The sequence below is a fragment of the Hyperolius riggenbachi genome, chromosome 4 (assembly GCF_040937935.1).
Source record: "Hyperolius riggenbachi isolate aHypRig1 chromosome 4, aHypRig1.pri, whole genome shotgun sequence".
Taxonomy (NCBI): Eukaryota; Metazoa; Chordata; class Amphibia; order Anura; family Hyperoliidae; genus Hyperolius; species Hyperolius riggenbachi.
Window position 1 is genome coordinate 311,943,082 of NC_090649.1, and position 13,487 is coordinate 311,956,568.

The 13,487-nt window shown below is 44.7% G+C and overlaps 1 protein-coding gene across 1 annotated transcript in view; it reads left to right on the plus strand.

Moving 5' to 3' along the window:
* The window catches only part of ECT2L (epithelial cell transforming 2 like), a 101,910-nt gene that overhangs the window by 26,120 nt on the left and 62,303 nt on the right, over positions 1-13,487 (plus strand). Inside the window, exon 4 of the mRNA XM_068279498.1 lies at positions 3,977-4,229. Within this exon, the coding sequence (XP_068135599.1) occupies positions 3,977-4,229 (253 nt within the window). The remainder of the gene's footprint in view (positions 1-3,976; positions 4,230-13,487) is intronic.

Consider the following 13,487-nt stretch of genomic DNA (forward strand, 5'->3'; position numbering starts at 1 on the left):
TTCAGTTGTCAATGACTTCCAAGCTTCAACTCCAGATAAGGTAGAACAAAACCCTTCACTTCTGCCATTGTCTAATTAACCAATGTCTTTGCTGTAGGCTAACACCCCAGCTCTATTCACTGAAGTCCCTTTAGATGCAAATGTAGTACAGCCAGATGACAATCGCTTCAAAGCAGAATACACATGTGAGATATAGCAGACAATGTAGACAGAAAAATGACAGAAATATGATCGTGTATTCCCTAACATCATCAGCACCCCAATATATCACCACAAGCCCTGCCCTTGCGAGTTTACAATCTAAAGGGAATGGGGGGGGGACAAGAGGAGGGGTTGTATACAGTGGGGCTGGTCTGTTAGAAGGTAGTCCACAAAGTAGTATGTTATAGTAGTCCAGACGAGATATTATAAGGGTATGTATTAACATTTTAGTTGTGTCTTGAGTGAGAAAAGGTCGCATGCAAGATATGTTTTTGAGTTGAGTTTGAGTTGCAGATGACAGGAGCTGGTGAGGGAGAGTTTTAAGAAGCGAGAGGACATGAAGGAGGGAGTTCAGGTCTGGGGCCGAGAGGTACAGTTGTCTATCGTCTGCATACAGGTGGTATTGAAACCCAAATGAATTGATTAAGTCACCAGTCACCATGTAGATGGAAAAGAAGAGGGGGCCGAGAACAGAGCCTTGAGGAACCCCGACAGACAAAGCATGAGAAGAGATCTGGCGGTGGTTGGAGTGTGTAATGGTTAAGGGCTCTGCCTCTGACACAGGAGACCTAGGTTCGAATCTTGGCTCTGCCTGTTCAGTAAGCCAGCACCTATTCAGTAGGAGACCTTGGGCAAGTCTCCCTAATACTTCCTATAGAGCGCGTCCTAGTGGCTGCAGCTCTGGCGCTTTGAGTCCGCCAGGAGAAAAGCGCAATATAAATGTTCTGTGTTTGTGATCTGAGTAAGAGACCGTGAAGGACCTTCCAGAGAGGTAGGAAGATAACCATGAGAGAGTGAGGCCCTTTATGCCTACATTTGCAAGTATCTGTAGGAGTAAGGTGTGGTCGGCAGTATCAAATGCTGATGACAGGTCATGAAGGATGAGTATGGAAAATTGACCTTTGGATTTGGCTGTGAGAAGGTCATTGGCCACTTTGGTAAGGGCCGTTTTTGTGGTGTGGTTAGAGCGAAAGCCAGACTGGAACTGATCAAGTAGGGAGTTAGCAGATAAATAATGGCTTAATTCTGAATGTATATAGCGTTCAAGTAATTTGTATGCAAATGGGAGAAGTGACACTGGGCGAGTGTGGTAGGATCTAGAGATGTTTTTTTTTTTTAAGTAGTGGTGTCACAACAGCCTGTTTGAGTGGGGACGGAAAGATGCCAGTGGAGAGGGACAGGTTAAATAGCGATGTAAGTGCAGGCATGAGAGATAAGGATAGCTGCAGAATGAAATGGGAGGGAATAGGATCCAAAGAGCAGGTGGTTAGATGAGCTTTGGATATTATAGAGGAGAGAGAATGTTCAGAGAGTGTAGAGAAGGCAGTTAGAGAGCGGTCAATGAGAGGTGTGGAGGTGGGATTTGTGGGCTGCGTGAAGAATTCACTTCGGATTTTGTCAATTTTATCACTGAAGTATGTTGCAAATTCTTCAGCTGATAAGCAAGATGATGGAGGAGGAGGAGGAGGGGGGGGTGGAGAACGGAGTTGAAGGTGCTTGAACAAGCGCTTTGGTTTGTAGAAATGGGCAGATATTAGGGAACAAAAATAGGACTGTTTTGCTACAGAGAGTGTGTTTTTGAAGTTGTTCAAGGCTATTTTGTATGAGATGAAGTCCTCGCTTGTGTTACTTTTCCTCCAACGCTGTTCAGCTACTTTAGAGCATCTTTTCAACTGTTTAGTGGCTTTGGTCATCCAGGATTGGCGACTGGCACGGCGAAGGCAGTCATTGGTAAGAAGGGCGAAGTCATCCATGACTTTTGGAATGGAGCTGTTGTAATGTATAGCAGCTGAGTCTGGGTCAGTGAAGGATTGTGTGAGGAGAGGTGCCAGGGCATCAGAGACAGATTTCATGTCTAGATTGCAATAGTTTTTGCGAGTATGTGAGCGTGCTTGTGCCAGGGTGGTAGGAAAAGAGGAGGAGAGAAAGAAGTTAAAGCGGACTCAAACCAAAAATGTTTTTAATTCAAAATATTTAGTTGCACCACTCTGAAACATACAAAGATAAATAAACACTACTTCAAGCCTTTGAGCATTTCAGTGCATGCTTTTCACCCTTCTCTTTTCATAACTAGGGTTATACAGGGGGCAGCCATTAGCAATTCCTCCATTGCCAGACACCACCTACTTCACCAGTTTGCCGGATTCTGTCCCGGCAATATGAAAGGAAGGCAGGGGCTCCTCCAATAAATGTAAAATATTTTATATTTGTCATAATGCAGCTGAAAAAAAAGGTTGCTATTTATTATTATAATTTAGAAAATAGATTTTATTTCTGAAATCTTGTATTTTTAATTTGGGTCCACTTTTAGTAGGTCATGGTCAGAAAGTGGTAGTGGATCATTAGTAAAGTCAGTGACAGAACAGAGACGAGTGAATACGAGGTCAAGTGTATGGCCATCAGTGTGGGTTGAAGTAGAGGACCACTGATCTAAGCCATAGGAGGAAGTGAGTGATAGAAGTTTGTTGGAGACAGTGTTGTTGGTGTCAATAGGAATGTTAAATGATGATGATAGGGGTTTCAGAGGACAGGAACTGGAAAAGCCAGGCAGAGAAATGATCTAAGAAAACAAAACAAACTTGCTGAACAGGGGTTGGCAGTGCAGGGATGGCCAGGGGTATCACAGGGTGCTGTGGGTTCCCTGCCCTGTGTGCACAATAGTGTATAAGGGGTGTATACAGTACAGCAATACAAGATCACTTAAAATACAGTAGTATAGTTCCACCCCTGGTATAATATCAGATTCAATCTACAAAGGATATATGACGGGGTTTTAAATGAACAAAAAGTCTTTTATTCTTCAGTTTTCCAATTTCTTCAAGATTGCGGACAAGTACATACACGACCCAATACAGAACTCCACATCATAAAAAAGTTCTTTTTTATGATGTGGAGTTCTGTATTGGGTCGTGTATGTACTTGTCCGCAATCTTGAAGAAATTGGAAAACTGAAGAATAAAAGACTTTTTGTTCATTTAAAACCCCGTCATATATCCTTTGTAGATTGAATCGGGTGTATACAGTAGGTAGGTGAGAGCGGGAATGGGGTGGGACACAGATCAGCACTCCCCCTCTCTCCTTCTGGGTACTAGAGGTGGGGATGAGCCCCTTGTCCATTAGGGCCAGAACAACACAAAATTCCAAAATTTTGCAGCCAGGCTGCAAACTGAATTCCCTAAGGCACTTTGTTGGCCTGTGGAAGCGGGCAGAGACCCGAGAAACGCATTGTTTTTTTTTAAATTGTGCTTGAATAAACCTTACCTGATCTTTTCTGGGTTTATTTATCTGAAGAGGTAAGATACCGCTTGTATCTATTTGTCTTTATAACGTTTACTCGGAGAGATATTTATTTTTGGGGGCTTCTACCCTTCTTCAAATAAAGCTTGGTGGTCAACAAAGATGGGCCCAAAGTTGGTACTTGCCTAGGGCCCCATTTCACCTCTATCCGTCTCTCCAGTCTATCCTATGCAGATGGGAAGGGTACAGTATACATCATAGTTACCCAACCCTGTCCTCAAGGCCCACCAATAGTGCATGTTTTGCAGAAACCACAAACATGCACAGGTGGGGTAATTTGTGCCTCAGCAGAGCTGATTAACCACCTTTGTGGATTTCCACAAAACACGCACTGTTGGTGGGCCTTGAGGACAGGGTTGGGGAACACTGGCATGATGCAAAGTTTACTATCTATGTCTAGCATCAGCAGCAGAAATAGTTATTGTCAAGGTGTAAATTATTTATCTTGCTCTGTATTTTCCTGACGTATATTATACAGGATTGTTTATGGATGCCCAAGTGCACCAAGTTTGGCTGGTTTTTGCCATACACACCAGCAGGCAATGAGTACAGTGCCTGGAAGCACCACTATATTTCCTGTGCCTGCAGCCTGGACTATCTCACGCCAAGGGAGGCAGCAGAGACATATGGCACTTTAAATGATCCTAAGAAAGGAAAGGAGGAGTTGGAAGAAAAGCTACAGGAAAAATGGCTGCGCAAGATGCTTCAGGAGAGACTATCATTACAAAAGAGTGAGTTGCTTTTTATGTTGGTTTAATTTCCAGGATAATAAACATACAATATTTGTTCCGCTAGTCTGTGATAAATCCTACCACATGGCCCAGTATTGGGTATAGAGCCAACAATTTAGGGAGGTCCTCCACTTATGCAGAGGTTGGAGTCTGACGACTGTGTCTTTAATTCTGATTAAGTTTTCCTTTGTACAATAAGTGCATCACTAGAGAGGCATGTTCCTCTTTACTGCATTACGTAGCTCATATACATGCTTTCAAAGACAGTCAAGGCCTGAGTCAAGCCAGGCAGGAGGAGTGTACACTTTATTAATGATTATTGCTGTACAAAGTAGTGATCATTATTATTGTAGCAACAATCAAGAGTTAATGATATGGCTAAAGGAAGGCTCTGCTTGGGAGCTCTGATCCACAGTGAAGTTTCAATTTCTGCAGCCCCTATTTCCTGTGCTATTGCTTGGAGATGCTTTATAGTCCTGAATATCCTGATGGCATCCTTGTTATAGTTCCACTACTAGCCTAAGGGTCCTTTTACACTTGGTGTGGTGCAATTTGTACATGGAAAAATGGCTATCGCAACACAATGCACCATTACAATCACTTTGTTACTTGTGGCAGACTGCACCAAGGAAATCCACAGGAAACATCCCCAAAAAGTTTCTCCCTTTAGTCACATGCATAGTGCCGGACAGAAAATATGCCACCTGAAATCAGCATCTGCGCATACGCAAGAAATATTCAAAATGTTTGCATTACCATTAACTTGCATTGCTTCTGGTGCTGCGCGACAACACACTGCAGCCTCTACGTCAGTTGAACCACTTCCGCCGCATTGCATCGCAGGAAGTGTAACCTGTTCCATTGAATTTAATTGCGACGGGCTTCAGGGATATTGGGAGAGGGATGCTGTGGCTATTATATCACTGCCAGATAGTTCATTACGAGGTGTGATTGATCTGATGTTCTATTCTAGAAGATGGATAAGGCGATAAAATATTTTTCAAAATTCTGTTTTTATAAAAAAAAAAAAAAACCGACAAAAGCAAAAAACTGAATTTTCACGCATAACTTTTTCAAGTAGGAAATAGCAGACTGGGACTTTCCATTTGTCTTTTTTGTGTGTGTGTGGTGTGTTTATAACTATATCCACTGAGCAGACAAGGATTTACATCACAGGAGCCTATAGGCACAGATGTTCTGGCACCCTAGACTCCCCCCCCAACAAACCGTACCACAAGTGTGATCGCTGGCCCAACTGCAACATTTCCCCTACTTCCTCTGCCTGGCATAGGTAGGCACAGGTTCCCCTTAGTATTAGGTAGCCAGTGGTACCCTCAATATTAAGTAACTTAAGGTACCCCCAAGTATTTGGTGGCTAAAGGTGCCCTCGGCTGAAGGTAGCTCGTCAGTGGAATGCTGAGAGCCGGGTAAGCAACCCCTCATTTATACTTCGCTCAGGATTCTGCATAGAAAACGAGGGAGGGAGGTACCCTAGGAGGGAAGTGAGCCATCTTTCCATCGTCAGGCGCCTGTAGGCACATGCCTACAGTGCCTTATGGAAAATCCGGCCCTGCCACTGAGTAGTAGCATGGCCTCAAAAAGCCAACTTCTGTCATCACTATGTTGAACAATTATTCACAAGTTACCAGTATTAGAATATATTATCTTCAGGCATGTACAAGCAGAAGTGTTACGATACCAATGCACTGGTAACATAAAACATCACATGCAGTGCATAGGAATTGCAGGTTAGTCACTAATGTGGAAATACACCAAGACTCAGGCCAGGAATAGGGAAAAACAACAAGGTTTATTGCAACATAAGTTAAGCACATAGCATCAAACGTACATTAGCTTCATGCACGGAAACCAGGCAAAAATAAGAAAAGATGCAACTGCAAAAAGGAAACCATACACAGGACTAGTAATAGTCAGGGATATATATACACTAAGTGCTCCTTGCATATAATGAATATGCAAGGCAGCCTTAAGCATATATCACTAGTGTGCACACTAAACCCTGGAACCTGGTAAATATATATACACATAAACTATATACAATATATACATACACAAGGCGACTAAAGCAGATAGACAGGCAACGGATAGTCATACAAGCAGAGTCAAACCAGGAAATCATACAGAGATATAATCACTTAGGCAAAAGATTAGTCGAGGAAATAGCAAAAAAGGTCATACACGGCAGGTAACAAGAGCAAAGCAGGGAAGGCTAGAACTCGGGGATCAGGTCCAGGAAACAGGCTTGAAGAACTAGCACTGAACTGGTCTGCTGAAGCTGGTTAAATAGTGTGCTGGGAGGTCAGGTGACAATGTCCATGTGATCCCAGACCTGCCTTCATTAGCAGTCTAACAGAAATGTTTCTGGAAATAGAGACCTCTGCTGGTGGGCAGAAAGCAGTTCAGGCTGCACACTCCCTGAAGAGATTGGTGACATCTGCTGGTGAGACATAGGAAGTCCATCCATAGAGTTCATGATGTTACCAGCAGATGTAGATCGAGACATTACCCCCCCCCCCCCCCTCAAGGAGCGGCCTCTGGACGCTCCACATGAACTCACACCCACCTGGATCCCAGGAAACACTGGGCAAAAAGGCAGGTAGCAATTTAGTCAGAACACTGTGCAGTAATAGATAAGGAAGGAACTCAAATGTTACCGGGCTGAATACATTTAAGATCACCAAGCAGCAAAGAAAATTGGAGGCCTTTTGGAAATTCAGGAAACCAGGAACCAACTGGAGAAGCAATAGGCAGAACACCCGTAAGAATCCTGGATCCATAGTCGAGTAGCACAGTAAGCTGAATACCAACAGGAAGAACAAAACACCCTCAAGAAGAGTAGTAGATGGGAGGGCATCGGCAGGAGCAGCAGACGGGAGGGCATCGGCAGGAACTGCAGACTTGGAGGCAACAGGAGCAGGAACTGCAGACTTGGAGGCAACAGGAGCAGGAACTGCAGACTTGGAGGCAACAGGAGCAGGAACTGCAGACTTGGAGGCAACAGGAGCAGGAACTGCAGAATTGGAGGCAACAGGAGCAGCAGACTGTAGGTGATCAGGAGCAGGAACAGCAGACTGTAGGTCATCAGGAGCAGGAACAGCAGACTGTAGGTCATCAGGAGCAAGAACAGCAGACTGTAGGTCATCAGGAGCAAGAACAGCAGACTGTAGGTCATCAGGAGCAGGAACAGCAGACTGTAGGTCATCAGGAGCAGGAACAGCAGACTGTAGGTTATCAGGAGCAGGAACAGCAGACTGGACACTATCAGGATGGATAAACTGAAAGTCATTTACCAGTAGGGCAGGCAAAGCAGCAGACTGGATAATCTCAGGCAAAAGTTCGTAAGGCTGGGCACTAATTAATGAATGCAGAGTCTCCGGAGGAACAGAAATTTTTGAGAATAAACCATCAGCCAAAATGTGTGTGCACTGTGCCTCAGCAGTAAACTGTGGGGACTGACTTTCAGCAGAGCATCGGGAGAACTGGGTCTCGGCAGGTGTAAATGAGTACAGGGCCTCAGTGGAAACCTGTGAAAACAGCATCAACAGGTGTTTTTGGTGTCTGGATTTCAGTGGATGACTGTGGGAACTGCATAACAGTGGGAATCAGTGGGAACTCAGTGTCAGACACCTGTGCGGAATGAATGTCAGCGAGAGTCTGGGCTCTAGCAGAAGTCAGAGGGCAATGGACATCAGCAGGGATTTGAGAAAGCTGGACCTTTGGCTGAGCGACTGGCTGGACCACTGGCTGCATAGCTGCAAGACCTTCGGCAGAGCAATCAGCTGAACCTTAGATCGGGTAGCTGACAGACCTAATGGTCGAGCATCTGGCTGGGCCTTCGGCTGAGCTGTAATGTGCGGTTCTGCTGAAACGGCAGACTGAGACTCTGCTGGAACAACTGGCATGAGATCCACTGAGACGTCTGGAGAGTCCACCGCCGAACTGGCTGGCAGGGGTTCTGCCGAGCTGTCCGACCGGGCCACTGCCAAACTGATCAACATGGACACAGCCAAGCCGACCGACAGAGACTCCGCCAAACCGTCTGACAGAGGGGTCAGCAAGCTGACAGGCAAGGGTGCTTCTGAGCCTACAGACAGGGACCTGGCTGGCACAGGCATGGCAGAGGTGGCTGGCACAGGCATGGCAGAGGTGGCTGGCACAGGCATGGCAGAAGTGGTGGATACAGCTGAAACGGCAGGTTGGAATACAGATAGCACCTGTTTCTGCAAAGAAACGGTTTGTGGGTCTGCAGAAGCTGTCAACATAGCTGTTGTAGTCCTTGTGGAGGTAACTGGAAGGATGGAAGATGTAGGAAAATATTTGCGTCTTGTCTTTGTCTTCTGAACTAGTGTGGAGGCAGGCGTAAATTTGTGAGAGTCTATGTATGTGGTTGCTGGATGCTGGAATGACCAGGGTGTGGATCTGATAGCTGTCTGCAAAGGAACAGGTTTCTTTTGAATCACAGGTGAAGACAAATTAAAGTCTCTGGAGTGGGTTTTAGCTGCTGTAGGTGGTGAGTTCTGGTCAGAGGTAGGTACGGAGTTAACAGAGGAAGGATAAACATGGGAATAGGACGACAGAATCTTTTGCCAAGCGATTATTAAAGCTGAGGCAGGTTCATGCTTACAAAGTTTATGATCAACCATAGATTGAACTGCACGCATGCATGCCAACACATAAAGATCCCCTTTTTCTAAGTAAAATTCAAGAAAACGATCCCTGTCTTTCTTAAGATAAGCAAACATATGATCAATTTGTTCAGGCTGAAATACTGGATCAAAGTTAACAAACTTGGTACTGGAACTGACAAGGTTACCATTGGTTACTGAGTGCTGCATAAACTGACTGCTAGAAACATCAGCAAAAGGAAAATTTGCATGCAAAATCTTTTCCCATGCATCAATCAACGGGGCCACAAAGTCACGTGTACAAACATTCATATTTATCAGAGCTGTTGCAGACTTAATGCATGCAGACAAAAACTTTGCATCTTATTGCATAGTCATCAGAAAATGATTCCCAGTCATACCTCAATTCATCATTTAAAGCCTCAATTTCCCACTATCCGAATGGGGGATCCCAATCACTCTTGATGGGGGTAGATAAATGACTCTGAGTAGCAGGAACCGAATTTGTTTGAGTTGGTTTGGTCTGGTTTGTTATTTTGGAGAATTTGTTGTGAAAAACTGGTAGGGTTCTGGTTTGAGTCCAGGTGGTAGAATGATCTCTTACTGTAACAAGGGTTTGCAGAATCTGCAATAAAGATTGCACCTCAGTTTCTGCTATATTGCCCTGTTGCATAAAAGATTTAACATGCATAATTATTTGCATTAACTCTTCATGGGAATATGCTGACAATTTCTTATAACAGTCAGATTTGTCTCTCTGCAAGCAGGGAATAATACTTATTATGCTGGATGGTCCAGTCAACGTCCATAGCTGAAGCAAATGCAAATTCAGTATTAATGGAAGCAGCAGGATTATGATTGAATTTAATTGGCTTAGTCTGTTTAATTACTGGCAAGGATTTGGCTTGATTCCAAGAGGTAGCTGGATCTTTAATGGGGTCTGATAAGTTAATTCTTACAGGTACTGGCGGCTGAGAGCAGGAAGAAAAATTAACTGAACTTGGTTGGGCTTCAGAACAACATTCCTGTAATACAGACAAGAAATCCTCTAACTCATAAGGAAAGATTTCTTCTCTGATGTAGGACTGAACCTGTAAAATTAACTGTTTTAAATCATCATAGGAGTCATCAGCAAACATATGGTAACAGAGTTTCCTTTCATTTCTCGCTAAAGCAGCGAATTCAAGAAGTTGCTTAGTATTCATTTCAATCATGATTGCAACAATGGAGTTTTGGTATTTCCCAGTGACAGTGTATGGCTAGTTCTTCTGATGAGTCTTGTGACGAAACGCGTAGGGCGGAGCCAGTACGCCTGACGCATAACACGGAAGTCCGGGTAAGCCGCTGATTGTAGGGGAACGAGCGGGACGCCGCGAACGGACCCAGCAGTGAAACAGTGGAAGCCGGACAGCCCTGCCGTTGTGATATGCCTACTTCTCCTCTGGAGCTTGTAAGTTCATAGAGGGCGCGAGAGGCGCAGTGTGTTTTATATGACAGTTGGATGTTACGCAATGACGTTTTTTATGTTTTTTATTGAGGAATAAAGGCCTTTTTTATGATATCATGGATGTGGATTACTGATGAGCCCCTGAGTACCACATGCTGAGCGTGAATCCCACCTGTAGATTGGTGGTCATCATTTGGTGAGCTGCTCTGTTATTAGAGGTGGAGGGAGTTCTGCACGGGCTCTATCTCACCATTGACACGGTTGATGTGGGTGTAGTTATATGCAAAGAAAGCAGGTTACGCTATGTCAGATTGTTTTACAGATATGGTAGCGCGCAGTGGATGTTACTGATGTAAAAACACTTCTAGAGGATTCAACACAGCGCACTCCAACCATTGCTCTGGATCTAAGGACATTTATGTGTATTGTGTTTAGTGATATCATTGTAGTAACGACATATTAATTGTCTTTATTGTGGTGGCGCAGCATTTTTTTCAATAACTATCAAGGGCTACTTACTGAACTACAAGCCTCTTCATGTAGACCCATAGTTTTTACTGTAATATAGGAATGCTGAGAAATATTTTTTTGTTCTTCTTCTGTTCCTCCTTACTTGTGCGTCATATGGTCACACCTTATCTGACCTACCCAACAACTGAATCCACAGAGGAGAGGAAGAAACAGTTGGTGCAGTGGCAAGACCATTTAGCCTATTAAATGGATATTCTGTCCATTACCTTGATTCTATAGACTTCTAAAATAATTTGGCTTGTTCAATTTGGGGCTTAGTTGGACTTTCATATATCAAAATAGGTTATAAAAAAAACTACTAAAAATGTTCTGTCCGGACTTTAAATGTAAAAGGACAGGTCTGAGGTGAAAAAAATACAAGATTTACTTACCTGATGCTTCCTCCATCCCCTGGCATCCTATCTGTCCCATGCCGCAGCTCCAGTGTCCCAGGGCCGGGGTCCCCCCCATTGCACATGCCGACCTCGCCAGGTCAGCATCTTCTGCGCCTGCGCCACTCACAATCGTCCCCTGCACAGTAGAGTGGACCTGACTGAGATCGGCTATTATTGCCTATTTCCAAACCGAGAGCCGAAACAGCGCCCCTGCTGGAACAGGGAAAGGTAAATATTGTACAGCCTGAAAATTTGTCGGCTGTGGTTTCCGTGGGCCAGAGCAAGACCACCGTGGGATGGAGGAGGATGCGGGAAGCCTCGATAGTATCCAGAGGCTTCCCCCCCCCCCCCCCCCCGAGGTGAGTACCCCCCAGGGGCGTTTTTCTTGTGGTACAGGTAACATTAATCTCTCCAGCACCAGAGCCTGTTTTAATTTCATCTCAATGATCACTGTGATTGGCTTAAAATGATCACAGGGTCAGGAGTCAATTTGGAGTACGGATCGGTCATTAGACAGCTGTGTTTACAAAAGGGCGCTGGATGTAGTCGCTATTGAAATATAACCCTGACGACCATAAACATGTGAGCAATTGCGACATCCAAAATTAAGGCATAGATTTAACAAGACATTTCCCCAAAGCAGTTGAAATATTAACCCTTATAATATCAGAACACTCACCTGTGGACAGTCTGTGGGTTAGATGTGCTGCACATAATCATATGGGGTGAAATACTTGGCTGCCATTAGCAAAGAACAAGTAGCTTAGGAAGTTGAAGGACCCACATTGTTGCCTTAGAGGCCTCTTTCACAGTAGGACATTGCGTTTTGATGCGACGTTAAAGTCCCAATGCAAATTACAACGCAACACCCCCAAAAAAGTCACAATGCAACTTAATGCCCCGTTATCGTTGCATAGAGCAGAGCATACAGGCAATGTAAAGCATGCTTCCAAGTCATTACTGAGCATGTGCAAACAGTCTAATGCAGCTAATAACGTGTATAACGCACTGCATGCAGTACATTCACTTAAAGAGAACATGAGGCGGGGTTCTTCCATCGCAATCCATATACAGAGGCTGGGTCTGTCTATAGAGCCCAGCCTCTGTTGCTAGTTAGTTCCCTCCAAAGCCCCCCCTGCGTGCTGTCAGACCCCATAAAACACAGCCGCGCTACGCGGCTGTGTTTACCTCACTACTGTTAGTCTTGGCTGCTCCCCCGCCTCCTGAATCGCTCCGGTCCCCGCCTGCGTCCCTTTTCTCCAATCAGCGGCGAGGGAAGGGATGTGGGCGGGGACCGGAGAGATTCAGGAGGCGGGGGAGCGTCGAGACTGACTGTAGTGAGCTAAACACAGCCGGCTGCGACACGCTGCGTGTCGCCTGCGCGGCTGTGTTTTATGGGGTCTGACAGCGCGCAGGGGGGGGCTTTAAAAGAAACTAACTAGCAACAGAGGCTGGGCTCTATAAACAGACCCAGCCTCTGTATATGGATTGCGATGGAAGAACCCCGCCTCGGGTTCTCTTTAACGTGCAGCGTTAGACACCAACGCAACATGTGCACTGTGAACAGGGCATTGATTATTCATTGCAGTGAGTTATTCTGCGTTAAATGTTGTTTTAACGTCCGACTTTAGCATCGCACTGTGAAAGAGACCTTATCCTTTTGTTCCCTCCACAAGTACTATAATTTAGTAAGTGGTACTTCCTAGCTGGCAGCTGGCCTTTGCTCCTCTAACCACTGATTTTGGCCTCCATCGGGATTTATGGTCCAAATGTGATAAAGGAAAATTGTATACTTACCTGACGGTAATTTTCCTTTCCTGTACAAATTCCACGTCAGCATACCACGGGTTAGTCCCGCCCCTCTAACCCCCTCAGGACATGTAACTATAAATTTAAAGATGGCTGACAAGCCCAGTGCTTTTTTGTAACTAGGCCTGTCTCCCTAGAATTAAATCGTTCAATGGGGTGGGTAATCCCGTATGCTGACGTGGAATTTGTACAGGAAAGGAAAATTACCGTCAGGTAAGTATACAATTTTCCGTTTTCCTATACAAATCCACGTCAGCATACCACGGGATTTAACTATTACCTCAAGGACAAAAATGGGTGGGTACAAACTAGAATGCTGCAATATAACTTTTATTGTGAAATACACATATTTAAATCATACGTGAAGAAAGCAATATATTTCTGCCAAATTCTGAAGTTGTGCTTGCCGCTGGGTCCACCTTGTAGTGGGTAATGAAGGTATTAATGGATG